A 23,056-nucleotide genomic window follows, 5' to 3' on the forward strand; every position below is an offset into this window, starting at 1 on the left:
CAACATGGATGTGGGTGACAGATGGGTGCATGATGCTTCTTGGCAGAAAGTGACTAGAGGTTTTATCGACCAGTTAGCTTTGTCTACAAATATGATGGACACGTATTCTTATACCTGCCAATGTTCAAGCTGTTTCAGATCACACTCAGATTTTATTCTTAAATATGAAATTAGATGACTCTCCAAAAAGATGCATAAATGTGGATGTGTCTTTGGAGTAGACAATAACTATGCACTATACTTCTAATTGGGTTTAACATATCATTGCAACACAAGCTAAGATAAATAAATGCTGTCTATAATTTTAAAACCTAAAAGGAATTTATGACCTCACGCTGATACCTTTCTGTACTGTACAGATTTTGTATTTACTGGTCTCGCTACAGGTCAATCAAAAGCGCTAAGTGGTGGCGAGGTCACTTACTCACACTGCTGTCTTTTTTTCCCCTTTCCTTTTCCTTTTCCTTGCCAAGGGCATCTCAGGGGTTTGCAAAACAAATTGTTTTATTTTCCAAACCCTCAGAATTCTTCCAAAAAAAAATGCAGATAAAAGTTCTGTGTCCTAACGAGGATCAGGTGAAAATATGGAAAAGAAAATCCCAGAAAAATCATAAAATACCCAACAGTCAATAATCTGTCTCATTACCTGGGGTTCCAAGCATATCCTTCATTCGCTCGCTTAGCTACAGTTCAGTCATTACATGATTACCCTCCATTGCCATCGTGGTAACTTTGAAATTAAGCATGTTAAATTACGAGGAAGACTGTACATTGCTTTACATTGGTCTGTGTATTCTTTCATTTTGCTCCTTGCCTTTTCACACAAGCACTTCTTTATAGAAAGCTGTCTGTCAGTTATCCTTATTGAATTTTCTACAATTTGAACCGTAACTCATTTGCAAAGGAAACCTCAGGAGGAGTATGTTGGATAACATCAGTTTGGTTATTTGTCAGCATGATTTTGTGTGACTTACCTGTGGGCCATGTAAGCGGTGTTGTCTGAACACCCTCTTTGCTCTTTTAATGCTATTTCAAGGATTTCTGTTCAATAATAAATCAGCTTCAGAGCCGTTTTCCCCTTTCTACTACAACCAAAAGCTTGTTCAAAGGGGCAGTCATCTGACAAGGCCTCGCTTGGAATAAGTGCGCCTTTCCTCCCAGTCCAGTGAGTAAACAGCGTAGCGGCAAGATGCTATTTAACAAGGTGCACTATAAGTTTATAGGATTGATTGTTACACAATCCATCTGATGGCAATCAGACAATGCCTGGGGGAGGTGTATCCTGGTAAACACATATTGTGACTGCTGCAGATGGTTTTAATTCCATGGTGGCAATGAAAACAATTAAGATGGCAATCACAAGAGTAACAATACAGTATTATTAATGCCAATGGTTGAATAAACGCAGCCAGTGTGAATCCCAGTATAGAACTGGACTCATCTCAGGTCGTGTCACAATAACCAGCACTTTCTCACGTTCGCAGTTCTCTGAAAAAGAGGGAACGAAGGCAAAAAAAAAAAAATGCAAACAAAATAAAATTCATATTCAATTTCAGCATGATATCAAAGAATAAACTAAACTATAAAACAAACACAACTAAAAGTATATTTTTATACAGTCAAATGGGTAGTCACATCATTTTCTCCCATCATTTCTACTCAGGATCTTCACATCCTGTCCATTTTGCAGCGAAGCCTTAACGACACTTCCTCTGCTGAGATATTTGCACTGCATAGTAATTCAAAAGGCCACATTAGTGATGCATGTAAATGAGTTAGTGTTTGATATCATTAGCCAAGCAATTGAGCAGCGATGAAAAAGTTGATGGAACCTCATGGACCTTTTTTGGCCATATTCTAATAAAATATGGGTGACACAATTCATAAAACTACACAACTAACCAAAGTTCTCTTGTTGCTAAGAAAATCCCGTCCTTTACTTTTTTGGTTATATTTATGGTTGTAGGTCTGCCTGCATTCATGTCCTTGTGCGTAAGTAGACATTAATGTCGGACATGAGGTCAAAAGAGATGCAATGGGATATGAAGCATCAAATGAGTCATAAATTGCATGCTTCTTTGAAAACGCAGCATGAAGACATCAGAAAGCAAAAATAAAGAGCCTCAAAACGAAGAAGCCTTTGAAAAGATGTTGATGATCTGTTTGTGTATTGGCTACATTACAGAAAAAGGGACTGGGTGTGTATGTATATGAAGGCCATGTAATTGACTTTCTGTCTCCATGGAGATGGAAATGACTGAAAAAACTGTGAGCGGGAGGCTTTCTGTTATGTGGGTTTTTTCTCACGTGTGTTTGCGTGTCTTCGCAGCGGTTTTACGGTAGTGTTTGTAGATGTGAGGTTAGGTCCGTACAAATGTGGTGTGAAAAAACAAAACAAAACGAGCTGGTAGGAATTTGTTATTTTCTTCTCAGCCGAGTGAGGGGATCGTGTCATCCTTTAGAAGCTGCTTTTGTGTGAAACACCCACACGCATCCACACACACAAACACATGCACGGGCAAATGGCTCAACTTAAATTAAAAGGAAATTGAAAAGTGTGCGATTGTAAAATACGTGTGGCATTAGATCCAGTGAGTGAAACAAGATGAGACGAAGTGATTGAGAACTGATAGATATATTCCATCATACTGTATGCCAGGAAACCCCTCAGCAAATTGTCAAATTCCACCAAGATTGATTTGCTCTGCTCCCTCTCCACTTTCTTCCCATCTGGTTATGTGTCAGCATTTAAGTAAATCTTTCCAATTAGTAGTTTGACATTGGCGCACTGCTTTTGACCTTAATGACGCTTCTTATCGACTCAGGAAATTCACTTGACTTCAAGTGAATAGACTTTCAGAGGTAATATAGACTCTATCATGATGGGGAAATGAAGCTTCAAATTTGCTTTATGAACCAGTTGTATTTTTTCACTCCTCTAGAGGACACTGTTGGTTTAATGAAAAGCATTTAAATTTCATTGAACTCCATGAAAATAAAATGAATGAATTTCCCCATTTCGGATCCATCCATCTATTTTATAAATGCTGATTCCGTTGAGGAGCCTATCCCAGCTGATTATATTCTGGACATGGTACCAGTACTTGTATTGTAGGGCACATTTACAGATAAGCAATCATCACGTTGATCATCACACCCTCATTGACCTACAAGTCAAGTCAGCAGTCAACCATTTGACTGTTAATCAGCAGAATGAATGACCAATTAATATTGAAAAATGATTGCTCTCTAGGATCACATCCTTGAATCCACAGGAAACAAATTTCGGATTAGATTGCTCACTCACAATGTTGCCTCTGTTTTTCATGAACCTCTGAAAAGGTGCAGGGCCACCAATTCAATTGGTGACTGGGGCCACTTAATCACTTTCCGTCAGACTACTTTTTAGTGTTTTAGAGGCTCAGTAAGTCTTGTTCTCGTGCTTCTTGCAGTTGAATCTGGCCTGATACATTTCCACAGCCACATCCTAACCTATTCTCTGGCACTTTCGAATGGCTTTCTTTTTTTTACGTCAGAATACCCGAAGCATGTATCTTGATGAGTTTATCACAGAGACAAAATAGTGGATGCTAACCTGCATGTGGTGATATTGGGACATTAAATAACTAACATTTATTTCACCTTAATAGTTTGAACATCCAACATCTGTTGAGCTTAATTGCCTTTCTATTTCTGGCCATCCCATTATTTTTCTCTGCGTCCAACACTTTTCTCAAGGGCCAAACATGTGATTAGTGTCGGATACAATTGCATGACAACATAGTATCACATGTTGCCAACTCTAGCTTTATTGAACAACCCCCTTCCTATTTCAAGCCCCCTTAGTTGGCCTGTAATTAGAGCTCCTTCCTAGCTTCATCCCTTCTCCTGCCTTGATCTTTGGACCCACAACAATGAGATAACGTGTGTTGACAGACCTTTGGGATTAAAAAAAGCAAGACATGCCTAGAAAGACAAAGGAGATAAAGAAGGCCCTGGAGATCTCGATTATTTTTTTTTATTTCGTGACAAAAACAGGGCTTCATTAAGTTGTAAGCACATTATTAAAGTGCTTGCATGGCCTCATTATGGCCGTATTCATGCCCATTCCGTGACAAACTAATGAGCACATTAGATCAACACCTGAAAAGCACATAAGGGAGGAATGAAGTATTTTCACTGTGTTCACTTTTTGACTGCTCTTAACCCAAACATGAAGAGGTACTTTGGTCTGACAACATACTTTAAATTTAAAGTATGTCCTATTTTATTTATTGTATTTGCCTCTTTGCTTCTCAGATGGTTGCACTCGAATGCATTGGATCTCATTAGATTGTGCAGGTTTGCCTAAAGCTGAGGCTGAAGGAGCATACATCAGTTCAAACAGGTCAAATCTAAAAGGCTCCAGTGGCTATAATAATGGCTGCTGCAGTGAGGTCACAGCCGAGTGAGCTAGAAAGCGATGTAGTGAATAATGCAGTGGTGAAGCTTAGCATGGTCAGTGTCTATATGAACTCATTAGTAGTTTGCATTCATTGCATGCAGCAGACCTCATTTTGATGAGAGCATCCAACGGCATCATTGATGGACTGGTGGAATTTTTAAACAGCATCAAGATAGCTGAAGACATTAGAGAGACCAAAGTATTGGCACTTTGGGATACTGTATGTTGTTTGCATTCACTACAAGGGAAATTTCAAGATTTTTGGAAAATGTGGAGTTGGTCTCTCTTTTGCAGCTACAGTATAAGTGTCCACATTTCTGTCAAGGCTTTGAAATAAGTGTCCTCTTTGCAATTGTCCAAACTGCCCTGTTTCAGAATCAAGTCTTAGGATCCACTCCAAGCAAAAGAAAAGGTTAATCGTTAGTTCATTTAAAAAGTATAGATATATATTTTTAATACAGATGTGTTTATGCCTGGGGGATATTTCATTGCCACCAAGATTGTGTTAGGTATTGTTTTGATCACTGTAGCGTGTATACCCTAAATGTCAAATGCTAGCTACGGTATTGTAAATCCCAATGTTTTAAAAGAAGTGAGCGAGCTGTTACAAAAGCCCCAAATATATAGAAGAAGCTAGCGATCTGTTACAAAACCCCCAAGTATATAGAAGAAGACCTGATATGCAATCGAATATGCATTATGCAGATAGGAAAATGAGGCCAAGCACTTGCGGGAAAATACACGAGAAGACAAGACTTACTTTTTGCATATGATTGCAATGTATAGTCATCGACTTAACTGATAAGCATCGCTAATTGATTCCCTCTAGAATACTTGGAATTACTGGTTGGTTCACTGTATTCATCTATTAGCAATATGTGTGTGTGTACTATATATAAACAGCAATAACTAATTTCTAGAAAAATATTGTTTTCATTCAGTGTGACGTAGACAATTGTTTTATGTGTGCCAATGTGCAGTATATAAAGGAGTAATGAAAATCCATCCAGCAACTCGGCTCTTTAGCTCCTTGGGACTTATTGTGTCTCCATCATCCACACCAGTGGCCACCAAATGTGCTGGCTCTGACTTTTCTCCAATTCCCATGAGTAGATGTCACCGATGGCCCTATGAGAAAATGCACATGCTGGATTTTTACTCGAGTATGTAGGACATGGGAATGCTTGTAAGCGTAAGCATTTGTCTTGGTAAATTTAACACGGTTTATTAATCTGTTTATATGTGAAAATTGAAATTAAAAGTAATTTAACATCACATGTGCAAGCACAACATCGCTATATCATCTGCATATGTTAATTTTAATATTCTGTCTTCCTTGTTTTCTTTATATCTGTACTATACCTGAATACTAATTGTGTCATCCTTTTCTTTTAAGTTTTGTTCATTGAGCAAAAGTAATAAAACTCACGGATTGGAATGAAAAAGCATTTTCGAGATGTAATGTGTAAGCCAAATGATGAAAGAAATAATTATCAATTTGAATAATTGATTAGAACCCAGGTCTCATTGTTTAATAGAACTTTGGATCAAAATTGTTTTTCCAGCATGAATTGAATCACATGAAAGGATGATGTCACGTGTTTTTATCATGTGTCTTTTAACTATGTCAGCTGTTTCTCTCCATTCGCTGACTACAAAATAAATGAATTCCTGCATAATGGCACAAATTAAATATTGAATTGTCAATAAAATATTGAATTCCAATGGAATTGAGTAAATCAAATCAAACAAGACTAAGATATAATAAATAGATTTCATTCAAAGTGGAAAGCACTAGTTTGCACGTCCGCCTCACAGTGCAGAGGTTGTGAGTTTGATTCCGGCTCCGGCCTTCCTGTGTGGAAGCACACCTGCCATCCTCATGAGGATAAGCAGTTCGGAAGATCAACCTGCTACAGATGAGCATTCATGTCATTCATGAGGCTGTTGCGATAGTAATATTTAAACGCAAAGTCCAAAGGAGCCACACTATGTTTAAACATAATTGGATCTGACAGTGGAAGTAATATAACAAGATAATTTATGTCATCCAACAGATTGTCTGAACAGACGCTCACATACGTAGAAGTGCAATCATTAATCTGCTTGACTTCTGCAAAATGGTGGATGCTGGGTGGTAAAATAAAAACAATGCAGAAACAACAGTTGGGCTGGTAAGAATTTGTTGTCTTTGAATTGCAAAATTTCTATCACTTTTTGGCACCATATAAGACTTGATAATGTCACTATGTAAGAGTATAAATCATATGGTGATTTGGAAATCAATGTGTGTGCATATATTTTTTATACAACACTCCATATTTCAATGAAAGTGGTAACAAGAATTATTACCATTGACACAGTGTTTCTACTGTTGAATTTTAAATGATGTGAAAGTGATTTATTACATTCTCACAGTGTTATACTATACTGTGTGTTCTGCTCCTCCGCTTAGCCTCCATTCTATTCCCATCAATTTGAATTTCAATTAGATGTGTTCTCCTAAAAATGGTCCAAAAAGAACACAGAATTATATTATACTTATGTAAATACCTTGAATAAATAGTAAAGGGTTGAAATGGGATTGGGTATGTTTTTGATTTTTCTTCCAATAGAGTAAGTGTCACTTTTTTTCAGCCATCATGCACTGACTATATTTTTTTCATCAAATTTGTTAAAAATAAATATATACTAATTTATATTTTGTACATCTACATATGTATATACATTTAACTATTTGATCACAAGTGTATGCTTGCGTTAGTCACAAAATATCCAACTAAAAGACTTTTGGTCACCGAAGACGGGTGATAGGTATTTCTTTTTCAACTGAATAGGAATAGAGCAAAAAAAAAAAAAAATAATGTAGCAGATCAAACATGATCAGAACCATCTACATGATGACTGGTAATTACCCTCACCTATAATGTAACCTATTGGACTGAAAAACTGGACGAAAGACGACAGTGGCTGTAATTCTAGTTCGATTGAAAACAGTTGTGATGAAGCACAATCCAAGGCAAGTGAATAAATAATGGGAAAATCTCAAAACCATGAAAGTCAGGGACAAATGTAATGCTGGAAAGAAAAAAGCAGTTAAATACATGAGAGTCCCTGGAAAATCAGGAGGATTGGCCAGTGTGTGCTGCTACCGCGTAGTCGGATTTATTCTGAATCCAAAGACAGAACAAAAGCAATATGGTAAGCGGATTAGGGAACTCTAGTGTCGACCACTGAGAAATATGCGTCCTGGTGTGTCGTAAAAAGGATATTTTATTTAAGCCTTGGTGGCGACAAGGCTGCGCTGAGCTTCGGGGGGAAGCAGTAGTCGAGCTGAGCAAACTCGATAATGAAACCATAGGGAGACACTGAGCCAAAAGAAAATCCAGAACCGGGGAGAGACGAGGGCAAGGCGACACGAGTCGCTCAGGGTGCTAAGTGAGGAAGAAAAGTTTACAAGGCTGGTTCGACGACCTTGCGGAGAGGAAGTGGAAGGTCATTTGAGGGGATTTGATAATTGGAGTCGTTCAGCTGGTGAAGACCTGCTCTGGATTCAAGCGACATAACACATCACAGTCATCATAAACAAGTCCCTCAGATTCACATGGTGACATTAAGTTACAAGCAAGAGTAAGAAACCTAAGATTTTAGAGCGTCACTCAAGTCTGTCTCCATTATAGAATGTTTTTGTTTGTTTTGTTTTGGAAAACATACAAACAGGGCAACCAACCAGACAGCATTAGGGGGTGATGGGAAAAAAAAGAGCAGAACACAACCTCCCACCCACTTTGGTGCTCTCAGTGGTTTTATATTTTCAGCAGTTTATTCATCAATAAATGATGAACACGGTATGTTGCAGATGACTGTTTGTAAAATCTCTTGGAAGTTATCCAAGAAAGTCACTTGTATCCGAGTCAAGGTTTTAATTAGACCTTAAGGCACACACCGATGCTAATACAGTATTTTTCACGGGTTTATTCATTCAACACATATCTGGGGGAAGATTTTCATATTTCCAGGTCGTCAGCCGGTAATTACGTTTTATTGATAGCATCATCTTACATGTACACAATAAAAAATGGGAAATTTCCAGTATGTACCCTGTGATTGGTTGTTGATCAGTCCCGGAATTTTTTTATTTATTTGGATTTATTTCTTAAACACACAGTGAAGGTGGTAAACGAAATAAGATTTTCTATGTCGTGAATGGTTTTCTTCCACAATTATTTGTTAATGAAAGAGTTTTTATATTTTTTATGAGTCTTAATTTTTTTTCCAAATCTCAGTGGTACTGAATGTAACTTCTTGCATCTGTGGCTCCCAGCTCTTTGAAACTAGTCTTACTGATGGTGAATACAACTGGGTCACAAAACAGCTGAACGAAGAGATTCTTACAAAGTGTTTATTTATTGAGGTCTAATCCCAGGATGCATATGGAGCTGACTCAACATGGATTTGAATGAGGGCCAATTCATTTGGCTCAAGAATGATGCCCACTTTGATTCGGGTCATTTAATTGGATGTCGTGGGCTGTCTACACACAAAGTAACACACCGTCTTTTCATATTCCGGTCCGTCAATTTTTTTCAGTTGTTATAGTATGATTAATGTTTTCTTTCTTCTGTCCTGGACAAAAAGTAAGTCTCCAACTTCCCACTGCATCACTGCTTCTTTTAATTACTGAATGATGCCTTTTGTCAAAGGCACGCATGCTTTATTTCATCTGTGGCTGGTGCAATTTATCATTGTCACAAACACTTTTCTTTTGTCACCTCTGCATTTCCTTTTATTTCTAAATCTAGCTACATCAAGCCTGCACGATATTGACAGCCTGTATGACAGCCGGAACTTTGTGATAGTTAAAAGAGCTTTTAAGGTTGTCATCTGCAGTGGACTCAATTTAAATGAATGATGTTGGATTTTGTTTGGAGTAACTCATTACACAGTCAATGAAAAATAGAGCTATAACATTCTCCTAATCAGCAAAGTATTGGTAATTTACCTCGGATGTTTCTTTTTTAGTCACATATGAATTAAGTATACTGTATTACTTTGGTCCTATGATCTCATTTGTGGTGCAAGCTAAATTGCGTGGAATTATGATGGTTATGATGTTAATACATTTTCTGTGATGATTCACAAAACTTCCGCCATTTGTCCGTCAAACTTTATTGTTCATTTACGTGGCACTCTATTCAAATGTCAGAAGACGTAACATGATAGATATGGACTTAGTGGTTTGAGCGATTGCAGTTGAAGTTAATTAGAATTATCATCCAACGTTATTTTGCTATGAAGCTGGGGAGTAAATCATGGAGACTATTGCATCAAAAAGACTGAGGGGGAGAATCTTCTTCACTTGCAACAAGAGACAAATCGCATCACGGCAGGGATATAGAGAAAGTCATTACTGTCCATCATGTAGCAAATGAAGACGTGTTTAGGTAAAGATGAATAGCTTCATTGACAAGGGAGGCTTGTTATGCTAGATCTGTTTGGAAAAGCGATTACAGGGGTTTAAAATTTCAATAAATATTTGATGGCCCAGGATGGCTGCCCACTGTGCTTGCCTGAGTGTACATGCGGCGCACTAAGCGGAGGTGGTGTGTGCGGCCTCTAAGTGTTTGCAAGAGCCTTTTGAGACACATTACAAATAATGACGGCAATGCATTTTACAAGTGGGAAATCTTATTTTCTTCCACCTGCATCTCCTCATTGGTCATTTGCTTCAGCGCTGTCGTTCTTCCAATCTTCATCAAACCTCTCCTGCTCATGTATGCTTACCCAACCAATAAGATTATAATAAATTAAATATAAACATTTTCAAGTAGTTGGAGCACCTCTAATGATACCTCAAAGGTCAAGCAAAATCCCTTCTGTTGCTGGTTGACTTCTGATTTGTTTACCCCTTCGATAGCGAATTTCTCACTGAGATTGCATAATTGAATGGGGAATAATTACCTTCATGATTATACTAATTTTCTGGACTGTCACCCTCTTTGGGTTTGATGAACAATCATTTTCAACTATCACGGGAGTGAAAAAGCCGGACAAAAGTACTTGTAGACTGCTGGAGTCGATACAAAATCTCATTAGGTAGGTCTTAGAGAGACGTGTTGGGCTGTCATGATGTAAATCCGTGCGTATCAATGTCAGGATGCGATGGAATTAAACCCACAAACGGTTTTGCTGCTGGTGTGGTGTGAAGAACTGTCTTGTGGGGATCTAGTGCATCATCAAAAATTGATTACCTTAGGATGGTTTCATTCAGATGTCCAATTAAGCATTTCGATATGAAATGGCAGTGAAGTCATGTCAGCAATAAATCATTTCAGTGATTTTGACAGGCGAGTGAAACTGGGAGATTGGTGAAAACTCCAATTATTTTGCTGACAGGTAAACAGTTGCTCATTGCAGATGTGATGTTGTCTGATGACGTGAGCCGAATGAAAATCTCGAAATATTGGATTGACACATATTTCTTTTGTTGTGAAACGGTGTGCATGCAAATGTATTTTTAAAGTACCACTAAATGAAGTCGTTTTCTTCTGTGATTACAGGAACCTTGGAAAGTCAGGACTAAGGGTGTCATGCCTAGGACTTGGTAAGTAAATTTCACCTTACCCTTGTCTCATTCAGTGAATCAGGACATTAAAAATGTTCATTTTGTGAATAAAGAGCTGTAGAGATTCAAAATCAACTAGGAGGAACAAAAATGGAAATGCAGATGCATAGCAGATTAAGATTATCTAGCGAGGTCCTTCTCTTTGGAATAAATGTCCCATATAGCCCACTACCTAAAAAAAGGAAAATCCAAATCCATTGGCCATTATGAGTGTGACAGCTACCTTGTTTTTGACTTGTTTACTTCACATAAGTGGTCTCCTTCAATTTGATGGAGCTGCACAGTACAGAAAAGGTCAACTGAATGGCAGCTGTCTGTCACAGGTTGCGCCTTGGGTGGACACCATGATGACAGGGCGAGAGGGGCTATAGAGAAAAGATGTTGTCGAGATCAGACCGGATGTGTAGATGTACTTGATTGTAAAAATACAAAAAGGGACTTGTTGCTAGAGGGATAGCCAGTATGTTTTCTGTGTCCTTGTACGAGGCACTAAATGCCCCCAAACTGCTTAAGGGGAACAACACAGTCAAGTTGCCCTTCACACTGACATCTTTCCCCTGAGTGCATGCCTGTTGGATGTTTTTTGTGCATACTGCATGCATGATTTTCAACAAAAAGACAACAGTGTAAAAATAAAAAAAAAAGAGAAACAAAGAAATTAGAGCCGTGCCTCCAATGTCGAACACTCCCAACACTATATTTCACACCTGTTGTTTAAAACATTGACTCTCGAGTTAATATTTTTTCTTTTTTTATTTTGATAATATGTAATATATAAACAATGAATAAAGAGGTTTTCTTTCATTCATATCTAAAGGGGGATTTTTTTTCAATTTAATTTAATTTCCTTTGAATTTGTATTCTATTTTTCAAAGCAAGCAACTTAAAAGTTCAGCATTAGCTTTTCAGATAGGCACAGTACTGTATGCCTCTTTTCCCCTGTTGTCATTCTGTCGCTCAATTCTTTTTGTTAAATTCTAATTTAATCTTTAATTGCATAATGTGAGCCATTCAGTGCTATTAAAATTTCCCAGACAATGAAAAGAACTTATTCCACATTCAGCATGAAATGAGTTCATTTTTAAAATAGAAGCCATTTCCTTAGTCCCAATAAAACTGTTCCCAATTTAAATGAAATTGAAGTTATTATTTTCAACAGGCGTCGGAATGTCGGATGGTGTTGTTGACAAACTGAGGTGATTTGTGTGATCAATCCAAACTTTCTATGCATCTATTCTTTCACAGCAAATCAGAACGGCCACGGTACGTTTTGAGCTGCTTTACCGTGATGTCAACTGATGCTAATTGGTTGTGGACTGCGCACATCCAAACACACACAGAGACACCAGTTCATTATCAGCATTATCAGGACCATCAGCACTTGTACACGAGCTCATTATTTTTTTCCAATTATGATGCCTACTTGTCACAGAGGAAGGAGGGCTTTAATTAATGCGTGCCATCGACTGATGAATGCTTGCAATATTTTGCCCTGGATGAAAACTCCTACAGTGCAAAAAAGGCAATGAGAGGACGGATCGGTGCTGTGGAGGACAAGTTACTGCAGCTTTTCATCCTCTAATGGACCCTCTCACTCACTGAGCGTGTCAAATTTTCACCTCCCCAAGTTCTTCCCTTTCACACTCTCGTTTCTGAAGCCGCTGACTGGCGAGGTTCGTCTGTAAAATCCAATGAGACTTATTTGACTTCATTAAGCTTAAGTAGGAAATGATATTAGCAACAGCTCCCAGTATGATGGTGTCTAATTATAAACTAGTTCAAAGTACAACAAAAGTTCTAAACCAAAATAAATGAAATGTCCTGTGAATGTATAATAAGCATAAAGGCCATAATGAATTCGTTTGTACTGTTTACTTATAATCCCTAGTTTATATCACCAAAAGGTCACTGACGTGAGTTGTGAAGTTGAGTTTTCAGCCAAAGTGTAACATTATTTTTATGCTGTTTATGTTGCTCTCTCCGCCCACTGAAAGCAGCAGTCGAAATGTAGACAAGACAGAAAAAAAAACACAACAGTAGTCAAAAGGTGATTCAAACGTTGTTCTGAAGAAGTCAATAAAAATTGAAGAGGCAGTGCAGTAGACGGCCCCAAAAATAGATCCAAAGGTTGTTGTGTTAGACAGAATGCTGATGCAGTCCTTGTTTAGTCTGTTTAGGAATTTAGCATTTGCGATTTTGTATCGTTCCACCCATGGAGATCTGAGGCTTCAATCCTCAGGAAACAAGCTACAAGTCAAGTCAAGTCAAGTCACGACCACTTCCGGTTTCTGTTTTGTGACTATAACTTGCTCGAATCAGGTGTAAATTCTGAACCTGCTTTCTGACTTTCAATCCTCTCGGATTCAGGAGCAAGCCTCTCAAAGTTATCGGATTTACAATTGTTGCATAGCAACCTTACGTACATCCATCGGCGCAGAGAAAAAAAAATCATGTTTGACGTTCACGGGGATTCAATTTCCATCAAAGAGCAAAAACTCTGCTGATCCCTGATGTGCGCTGGCCTTGACACTCGAGCTCTGCAGGGTTTTCATCCCACACTGATTCTCCCACTCAGACACAAAACAGCAACTGGACATCCGCAGCAGTAATTACAATTCTGCCACACTGGAAATAGCTTAAAGGGCTGACTGAAAAGACTCACGCGCCTGCAGAGAGATGTTCAAAACACACTTTTCACAGGTGAGTGGGAAATGTAGACAAAAAATATTGACTGCAAAGACTCCACATAATGGCTGTGGACATACAATAGCTCAGACTGTCGTGAAGTTTCCAGGGTTACTGACCGCAACAATTTCTCAAATCAACCCCCATCGCCAGTGATGAGATGTTACACATGTCAAAAACAGCTGGATTTGCTTTGCGCTACCACAACGCATCCAAGGGCATTATGTGTAAGTGAGACTAAATCACAGCTCAGAGGAGCTGTTCCGATCCAAATGTGTAGCCTAATGGCTTCTGTTGTCATAAAGTTGAGCATGTGCTTAACTGCCTTTTTACTAGGCCTTGTTCATCCCTCGATGACAGTGGAGCAGCACAAGTCAACAGTGGACATATAAGAATTGTTATGTGTGGGAGTGTGAAAGGAAACATTGCTACATGGTGAGATTTTGTCGTTATTTTCTTTCGGATTTGTCCTCATTGGTCGCAGAGGAGCTGGAAGCTTCACCAGATGACTCTGGGTGAGAGGTTGCTCACATAGTACAACATGTTTTCTTCCCTAAGGCACCATTGACTCTAATGAATTCTGCTTAGGAACAAAAGCCGCAACTGGGAGAAAATAGAATTTCCTTATTAGCTAAAAGTGTAGTTGCAGAATGAATCACCAAGTATGCTGTTTGTGTGAATCAAATAAATAAATAAATAAATAAATAAATAAATAAATAAATAAATAAATAAATAAATAAATAAATAAATACATACATAAATACATAAATACATAAATACATACATACATAAATAAATAAATAAATAAATAAATAAATAGATGGATGGATGGATGGATGGATGGATGGATGGATGGATGGATGGATGGATGGATGGATGGATGGATGGATGGATGGATGGATGGATGGATAGATGGATGGATGGATGGATAGATGGATAGATGGATAGATGGATAGATGGATAGATGGATAGATAGATAGGTAGGTAGGTAGGTAGGTAGGTAGGTAGGTAGGTAGGTAGGTAGGTAGGTAGATAGATAGATAGATAGATAGATAGATAGATAGATAGATAGATAGATAGATAGATAGATAGATAGATAGATAGATAGATAGATAGATAGATAGATAGATAGATAGATAGATAGATAGATAGATAGATAGTTCTGAGAAAAAAGAAAAAAATATTGGTTCAGCATCTTTTTCCTGGAAATGAACAAAAGGAAAAGTACATAAAATAGGATGGTGGCAGGTCACCTCTCCTAGAGGTGTCAGCTTCTTTTTCTGTTGTCAAGCAAATCTTAAAATCCCCTGAGCAACACTAAAAGCCATGCAGCATTTGAAGGTTTGAAGTAGACACAAATTGGCATTCCTGTCGCAGACAATTTTGTGGCAATGTCAATTTCTGGATTGCTGCAACAGTTTTGAACGGGAAGCGTTTTGACTCACATCAGAGCTATATTAATAATTCAGTGAAGGGATTTGCTGAGGAATTTTTCTGCTTGTAGTGTCTTAACCTTTTGTATGTCATCAGAGTTGTTTACGTTCCAATCAGCAGCGGGTATTATACACGCTGCACGATACGGAAACACCCGCTCACTCACTCACTCACTCACTCACTCACTCACTCACTCACTCACTCACTCACTCACATATGCATCACTATTAAAAAGCGCTAACAGGCAGTTACACTATTCATCATTCATTAAATGATACATTGTTTCTCTTGGGGACATGACAGCCTTGTTAGGTTACACTCATATGTCACAATTTACAAAATGACGCGTGTCACAAAATGTTATTTAAAGTCTAATTGAAAATGTCACTTTCTGTTTTTTCGCCAGGAACATGGGTGACATTTGGGGGTCAGATAACAGATGAGGTATGATGCTATTTTTCCCCACTTCTAATCTTTCATGCTTTTATTAAAGAAGAAAACTGCGAGGTGACCGTCTGTGTTGCCTGCCCAGTTGCCGCATCTCTCACACACGTGCACACACAGCGTGCACAATGCAAGAGACACACAAACAGTACATTTATGTAACTATATCATTTGTCTTACCCTAAAGACTTAGTGCGATGGAGTCACATGTCTTCCTCCCAGCCATTATTCCCCAGTTCAATGTCACTGGTGACATCCTGTCTCTTTCACAGTTTGAATTCCAACCAGGTTATGAAAATTGTATATGCACCGTCCGAGTCCGCCGCTGGATAATCTTTGAGAACTATCCAATAATTAGTCCTTTGCTGAGTCAAAGTACTAACATTTGTCTTGATTACCATTATGTGTGGCATCCTTCTTAGGAACACCCCTTCTTTTATTTATGTTGACATCAACAGATCTTCTCTATGCCTGATTAGGCTTAAAGAGAGACAACCACACAAGCATTGTTAGACAATACCTGCTGGCACCGTTTTATTGTGATAAATGATCACTGGCTCAACATGGTGGACTTTATTGTTGCCCTTTAATTAAAGACAATTTGTTTCTCTGTTTATATTAAAGTACTTGGTCAGCAGATACACAATCGGGATTAAGCCCCGCTTTAATGTATCATGGTGATATCTGCAAAACAAAGGCTTGTCCAACAGATGGCTAGTCTTAAAGACATCATTGAGCGTGTTTGCATCGTTAAATAATGAATGTGTTTTTCTTTACTCCTTCATGGGCAGCGGAACCAACAGCAATCACAGATGATAGTTTAGACAAATGATCAGTAGGAAATTGGAATTGTTAACTGTGTAGTCATGAAGCTGGCGTGTGGGAGGTTTGAGTAGCCTTTTTTTTTTTTTTTATGTCAACCAAGAAAATGTATTCTGGTTTGCCTCACTGGATGATGCATATCTTCCAGTCAAGTGTTCCCACACCACCTGAGAATAAACAGCAGCAACCACCTAAACACAAAACCTCTCCACAAGTAGCTCTGCAAACTCACAGTGACTCTCTAGTGATGAGTCAGTCTACCAGGTGTGTCAGAACTTGTTAAAAATCATTACCACCCATTTTTATTCATTTGACATGTTTTCATCTTTCATCATAAACATATTTTATGGGAAGCTATTGAATTTAACTGCTGATCCATTTGGCCTGCAGCATAAACGCTCCACAAGTATGTACACAAAGAATATTTCCTGCAAAAAGTTGGTGAATGCCTTCATCAATTACATATGACAGTAAGATTGAACTTAAAGAAGAAAATGCAGTTATTGCTGCATTGCTACTTGAGCAGAAGAAAAAGTGCCCTTTTTTATATTACTTGGAAAACAACATTATATCAAAACCACAATTGCTTTTATTGTTTGTTAGTATTTTGCATTCAAATATGAAGGTGGCATTTTCTTCCTCAGTGTGAAAAGCAATTTGGGTGCATATTTATTTAAAAAAAAACTTGGGGCTATTCAAGTGTGCTTATTTTGTCTCGTTGTGGAATTGAGCTTTTAGTCCTCTCGGTTCAACTTATGTTGCCAGGTTGCAGAGCAACTGATGACCATCGCCTACGAGAACGGGGTCAATCTGTTTGACACAGCTGAAGTCTATGCGGGCGGCAGGTGGGTGTTGTTCCAGCTTTTCGGGTTTTCCGCACTTCCGCTTCAACTCACATGTAAGGAGTATTCCATAGATGTCAACGGGAACTGAATTTTTCTTCAAACTTTGTGTTGCTTTCAATTGACATCAGCTCAATCCTACAAAGAACATATGTATCAGTGGAACAAATCCAAAATCAACATTTCTCTAGTTCTACTGATTTTTATTCTGCCTTGCAGGGCTGAAGTGATTCTTGGAACCATTATCAAGAAGAAATGCTGGAGGTAATGACAGCATTTTAATATCTGAACACTATCCATCTTAGTACTGTGGCTTGAAAAAAATAAAATCAAGAACAAATAATGAGGACATGAAAGCCAAAGCAGCTAAACTTAAACTGTGACTGTAGGCAGCAAAACATTTGATTTGAAGACTAGAATAATAATTTAGATAGAGACAGACAGCGAGACACTGTATCGATCTTGAAGCTTATTTACCACTGATCTTAAAATCAATACAGCACGCATCTTTCCAGGTTTCTTTTATTTTCTGTTTTGCTATTTTGTAGGAGATCCAGCTTGGTCATTACAACCAAACTATACTGGGGAGGAAAGTAAGTGAGGAGTTAACGATGCAATTTTTTTTCGCCATGTTAGAAAACTTTGCAAATCGTTTTTTTTTTTTTTTTTTCCATCAGAGCAGAGACAGAGAGAGGCCTGTCCAGAAAGCACATTATTGAAGGTATGGATCAAGCATTACAACATGTCTGACTTTATGCTTTTGTTCATCTAAATGAACCCTCACGTGTGCTCCCCAGGTCTGAAAGGCTCGTTACAGAGGATGCAGTTGGAGTACGTCGATGTCGTTTTTGCCAACCGCCCTGACACTAACACGCCAATGGAAGGTGAGGCAGCAACCACACCAGGGTCCTGTGAAATTGCAATCACGTCAACATGTCCATGACTTAGACTGTAATATCAACTTCTACTGTTCTGGGAGGTGTTTCTACAAGTCAAGGATAACAATCTCCATCTAAGTTCAAGTTCATTCTACAGTTGCTCGATAGACCTCTGGGTTCTGTGTGGTGCGGCAGTAGCCTATCTCTAAGTTCTTGAGCTTTAGGTTTGAGTCCCGCTGCGGACAAAAATGTGGCAACTGGTTGTTAGAAAGACGCTTGTCCGTTACTGTCAAGGTGCCCCCCCCATCTGAAATGGCGCTGCACTCTGTGTATACCCATTGTACGCTGGCATCTCTTTTTGCATGCTTAGGTGTATTTGATTTTGTTCCCTGTCATGAAACAGCTCGGTGCATGTTGAATTTCCCTCCAGGGATTATTTCAGGAAAATTTCAATAAATTTTGAATTCAATCAAAAACTACTACACCAAATTCATTCTAACGTGTCTTTATGAACCTTCATTTATTTCTTTTGTAGAATTAAAACTTTGGTCCATTTCCCAAAGTTTTCTCTATGTCTTACTGTCTTTTGCTTAAATCCAATCCTGCTCTTACCTGCTGTAGAAACAGGAAAATAAGTGTGATGCTATCCATGTGGGAGATTGCGGTGCAATTAAGAGTGATGGCGGCTTGATGATGAATGGCCTTAATGACAGTCCCGAGTCTGAGTTTTTGTTGGCTCATGCTGTCAGCACAGTTTGAGGCTAATTGCATCATTAGAGCTGCGGTAAACTTGAACATAAGGCTCTCATCGTGTGATTGTTAGGATGGTGGATTGGGATTGGTAACGAGTTGTGAGGAAACTACATTGAAAAATGCAACCGTGCATTGTGTGCTATCCCGTCTGGATTCATTTGTTGTTTACTTAACAATTTTGGAGAGAATACATTGATAGACACTTTACGCAGTCCCACTCACAATTCCTTTTGGGAGCCAAAGATTGAAGATATTTTTTGTAGCTCTGGACTATAATGTAATACGGCCATAACAAAAAACGTCATAAAACATATACTGAATTATTTCTCCTAGCAAAAATAAATCTGTTGGAAATGTTTTAAACCCATCAGCAAAACAATTATCTGACTATAACACAAAAAGTTAATTGGAAATTTTTTACTGCCTACACATATCAGAAAGAAAATACTTTCGAACCAAAAATATCGGTGAACACTTTTATTTGAAGACAAGAAAGTCTTGCTAGAGCAATATATTTTTCTTGAGCATGTGAAAAAGCCATCAGTGATGAATTAATATTGAAATTTGGCATTAGGACATGCCCCCCCCCCCCCCCCCCCACACACACACACACACACACACATTTCAAAATACTATCCCACTCACTGCAGCTAACTAACAGTTTGCTTTTATCTGACAGAGATCGTCCGGGCCATGACCTATGTGATCAACCAAGGCATGGCAATGTACTGGGGAACATCTCGATGGACGGCCATGGAGATCATGGTATAAAAAACCAAAAAAACCAAAGAAAAAACAATTTATTCTACTTTTGCGATGGACATTTTTGTAATAAATAGCCATTACTGACCAAAATTAGAATTAGTTTTAATTCTACTAAATTAGAACATGTAACAAATATGAATTTGTTGACATATGAATTAGTGGATGATTGCCACCATTTGATAATAATAATAATAATAATAATAATAATATAATCTATAATCCATCTCCCCTCTCTTTAAATGCGTCCCGTCAGTTGCTTCTTTTCCCCTTCTCTGTCTTCTATAGTGACAAAGAAACAGAGTAATGAGTCCATCCGGCTTCCCAATTCTTACTGTGTCTTTGTTCTTGCAGGAGGCTTACTCAGTGGCAAGACAGTTTAATCTGATCCCTCCGGTGTGCGAGCAGGCCGAGTACCATCTCTTCCAGAGGGAGAAAGTTGAAGTGCAACTGCCTGAACTTTATCACAAGATAGGCAAGGACTCTTCACTGTCATCCTGTCATATTTTCTACCTTTCACAGTTCTTATGTTAACGTGCCTCTTGTCTATGGCCGCAGGAGTCGGAGCGATGACTTGGTCACCGCTAGCGTGTGGCATCATCACAGGGAAATATGAGAATGGTATTCCTGAATCTTCCAGGGCTTCCATGAAGGTATGCACACTAATTGGATTTTTGTGAGTTTTTTCTCCTGGTTCTTCTACAATGTTAGGTTAATTGAAGATGGTTGAAATTTGGAGGAGGTTTAAAAAATATCAATTTCAAATGAAACTAAGAAAACTTGAACAATACAACCTTCCTTTTTTTTTTTTATATAAATTATTTCAGAAAATTAATGAAAATGTATGTGAATGAAAAAGTTCCTCTGCCTTTTGTTTTCCCTCTTTCTCGCTATTCTAGTCGTATCAATGGCTTAAAGAAAAAATTGTGAGCGAAGATGGGCGAAAGCAGCAAGCCAAGTTGAAAGAGCTCAACCATATTGCAGAGAAGCTGGGATGCACATTACCTCAACTGGCTGTGGGTGAGCCAGACCAGCCTGTCCGCCGCATTCATGTTTGCCAGAATTATCCTGTTGTTGCTAAAAGCTCAGCGTAAACGAAGAACACCAACCCATTCATGTGGGTTGGAAAATAGAGTCCTATACATACAGTCAAAGACATACAGTTGTACCTAAAATTATAGATGACCCTATTAACACGAGAGATGAGCTGTCGTTCGATCAACTTATCATTTATGTACTATTTATTTTGCTTGTGAGAAAGAAATTGACATTTGCGCAATAAATGATGGCAGAAAATTCAAATGTACCACTCTTCAAATCAAGCAGCAGTTTGGCATATGAGTTGAAGATACCGTAATTTCTGGACTACAAGCCACACCTGAATATAAACCACACCAGATAAAATTTGTGGAAAATCTTATTTTCTTCATATATGAGATGCACCGGACCTTAAACCGCAGGTGTTTGAAAGATGAAATGTCCACATTTCTATTATTTGTATTAACAAAACAAATCCTCTTACAATATCATACAAATCATGACATATCATAGATAAGATGCACTGGACTATAAGACGCAGGGTTCAAAGTTTGTGCAAAGAATAGCAGTTTATAGTCCGTAATTACAACTCACAATTGATGTTTACTGTAATGTTTAAAAATAAAACAAAAAGAATAAAAAAAATATATATTTAAGCAAAACTAATGCCCTCACATAATGCAGCTTTACATTCTGGGAAAGTTCTTTTAAAACTCAAACAAGGCAAAATAACCAGTTCTAGATAATGAAAAGTAAAAGTGTGCCACTAAGTGGGAAGCGTTCATGATTGCTGCAGCAGCTCATGCTTCCAGCATGTCTTGTCTGCAGCATGGTGTTTAAGGAATGAAGGTGTGAGTTCAGTCCTGTTGGGAACATCCAACCCTGAGCAGCTCACAGAGAACCTTGGGGCCATACAGGTGAAACCTTTTCCTTTCAGCTTTTGCACACATTTTAAAACTGTTCCTGTCATCCATCCAACCATTTTACTCATTAGGGTTTTCATTTTACACCACACACACAAACATACACACACTCACTTGAATCATGCTTTATTTCTGTATATTTCTCACTGGATTATGTGTCCCCCATCCAGGTCCTTCCCAAGATGACGTCTCACGTGGTGTCTGAAATCGACCACATTCTGGGCAACAGGCCGTACAGTAAGAAGGACTACCGCTCCTAGACCTTGCTTGTAGGACCACCAAGAGGTCAAGGCTGCTACAGACTTGTCATGCTGCTACTACAGACCTGCTGTGGCCTGCCTCAGACTGGAGAAGACCCCGCATTGCATGACTTGGTTCGTGTGGGCCGTCTTGCACGGTTCCACGAGGCTCACCTCAGGTGCAACCTGACAAGCCTCTCATTGACGCTTTTAGTTTAGCTTAGTCAAAGTGACCTGTTTAGCATCAGCCCGCAACATGTGGCGGAACGTGGCGCAAGCCTGTTCAGGAAAGTATTCCTAGAGCAGGCGTGGGCAAATATTTGTGCTTTATGGCCACATTTGATTTTTTTTTTTTCAAGCCTAATATGCACCGAGTAACGTTGCTGATTGCAACAGAACTGGACAATTGCAAACCAATTGGTGGCACCCTGGCGATTGACCCTGTCACCCCCAGTGTTTTAAATGCCGCATTGTAAAGAAAGAAGCAGATTGCTGTGATGGCTGTAGCTTGATTATAACTCAAAGAGAGGAAACGCCGTTCAACTTGACCAATAATGAAAATTTGTTTTAGAACAACCCGCACGACAGTTCAGTTGCATTTGTTCGCTTTCCTCAGTGTCCAGCGAGTGGTCATACGGGCCATGTCATTAGTAGATGAAGAAAGAAAAAAGTTACAATGTGAATGTAAAATTATGTAAAGAAAAATAGTTATATTTTAATAATAAATAAATAATTCATTTTCAGTTTTTGAATTAGTAGTCCAGCAATGGTTTGAATGGCCATTCCCAGTCTGTGCCAGTCCTAAACTGGCATAAAGTTATCTGGGTTGTGTCAGGAAGGTCATGTTTTGGAAAAACTTTGCCAAACAAACAATATGGGAAAAACTGTAAAACTGCGGTGACTGCTCATGGGAAAACCTCAAAATTGCATCTTAATTAAGTCAATAATAATTTATGGACTAACTCTTGATTTTCCCACAAAAATTATTTATGTCGGTCATGTTTTACATGCTTTGTTGTTATTCACGGTTAAGTAAATTGAATGAGATGTCATTGATTTCATGAATTATAATTTATTTTCATTCATTTAATTCATTCAAGTGCCTTGCATGAAAGCTTCTTTCTCACAGATATGTTACAAAAGAGCAGCACCCCAGACAGAACAGAA

At 38.5% G+C, this 23,056-nt stretch overlaps 1 protein-coding gene across 2 annotated transcripts in view; it reads left to right on the top strand.

The window, feature by feature from the left end:
• Positions 1–22,750, top strand: part of kcnab1a (potassium voltage-gated channel subfamily A regulatory beta subunit 1a) — a 41,240-nt gene extending 18,490 nt beyond the window's left edge. The window contains exons 1-14 of one of the 2 annotated variants that reach the window (XM_085915889.1): positions 6,526–6,618; positions 11,005–11,048; positions 15,595–15,632; positions 17,220–17,299; positions 17,516–17,560; positions 17,845–17,889; positions 17,974–18,017; positions 18,094–18,180; positions 19,607–19,692; positions 20,044–20,164; positions 20,248–20,342; positions 20,589–20,709; positions 21,556–21,644; positions 21,821–22,750. In XM_085915889.1, coding sequence (XP_085772015.1) covers positions 6,572–6,618; positions 11,005–11,048; positions 15,595–15,632; positions 17,220–17,299; positions 17,516–17,560; positions 17,845–17,889; positions 17,974–18,017; positions 18,094–18,180; positions 19,607–19,692; positions 20,044–20,164; positions 20,248–20,342; positions 20,589–20,709; positions 21,556–21,644; positions 21,821–21,910 — 1,032 coding nt within the window. In that variant the 5' untranslated portion in view covers positions 6,526–6,571 and the 3' untranslated portion in view covers positions 21,911–22,750. Of the gene's footprint in view, positions 1–6,525; positions 6,619–11,004; positions 11,049–15,594; positions 15,633–17,219; positions 17,300–17,515; positions 17,561–17,844; positions 17,890–17,973; positions 18,018–18,093; positions 18,181–19,606; positions 19,693–20,043; positions 20,165–20,247; positions 20,343–20,588; positions 20,710–21,555; positions 21,645–21,820 lie in introns of those variants that run through there. The other variant, XM_085915887.1, reaches the window with a different exon arrangement.
• Positions 22,751–23,056: the final 306 nt, after the last annotated feature.

The sequence above is a fragment of the Syngnathus leptorhynchus genome, chromosome 7, assembly GCF_054491065.1.
Source record: "Syngnathus leptorhynchus isolate UIUO chromosome 7, UIUO_Slep, whole genome shotgun sequence".
NCBI lineage: Eukaryota > Metazoa > Chordata > Actinopteri > Syngnathiformes > Syngnathidae > Syngnathus > Syngnathus leptorhynchus.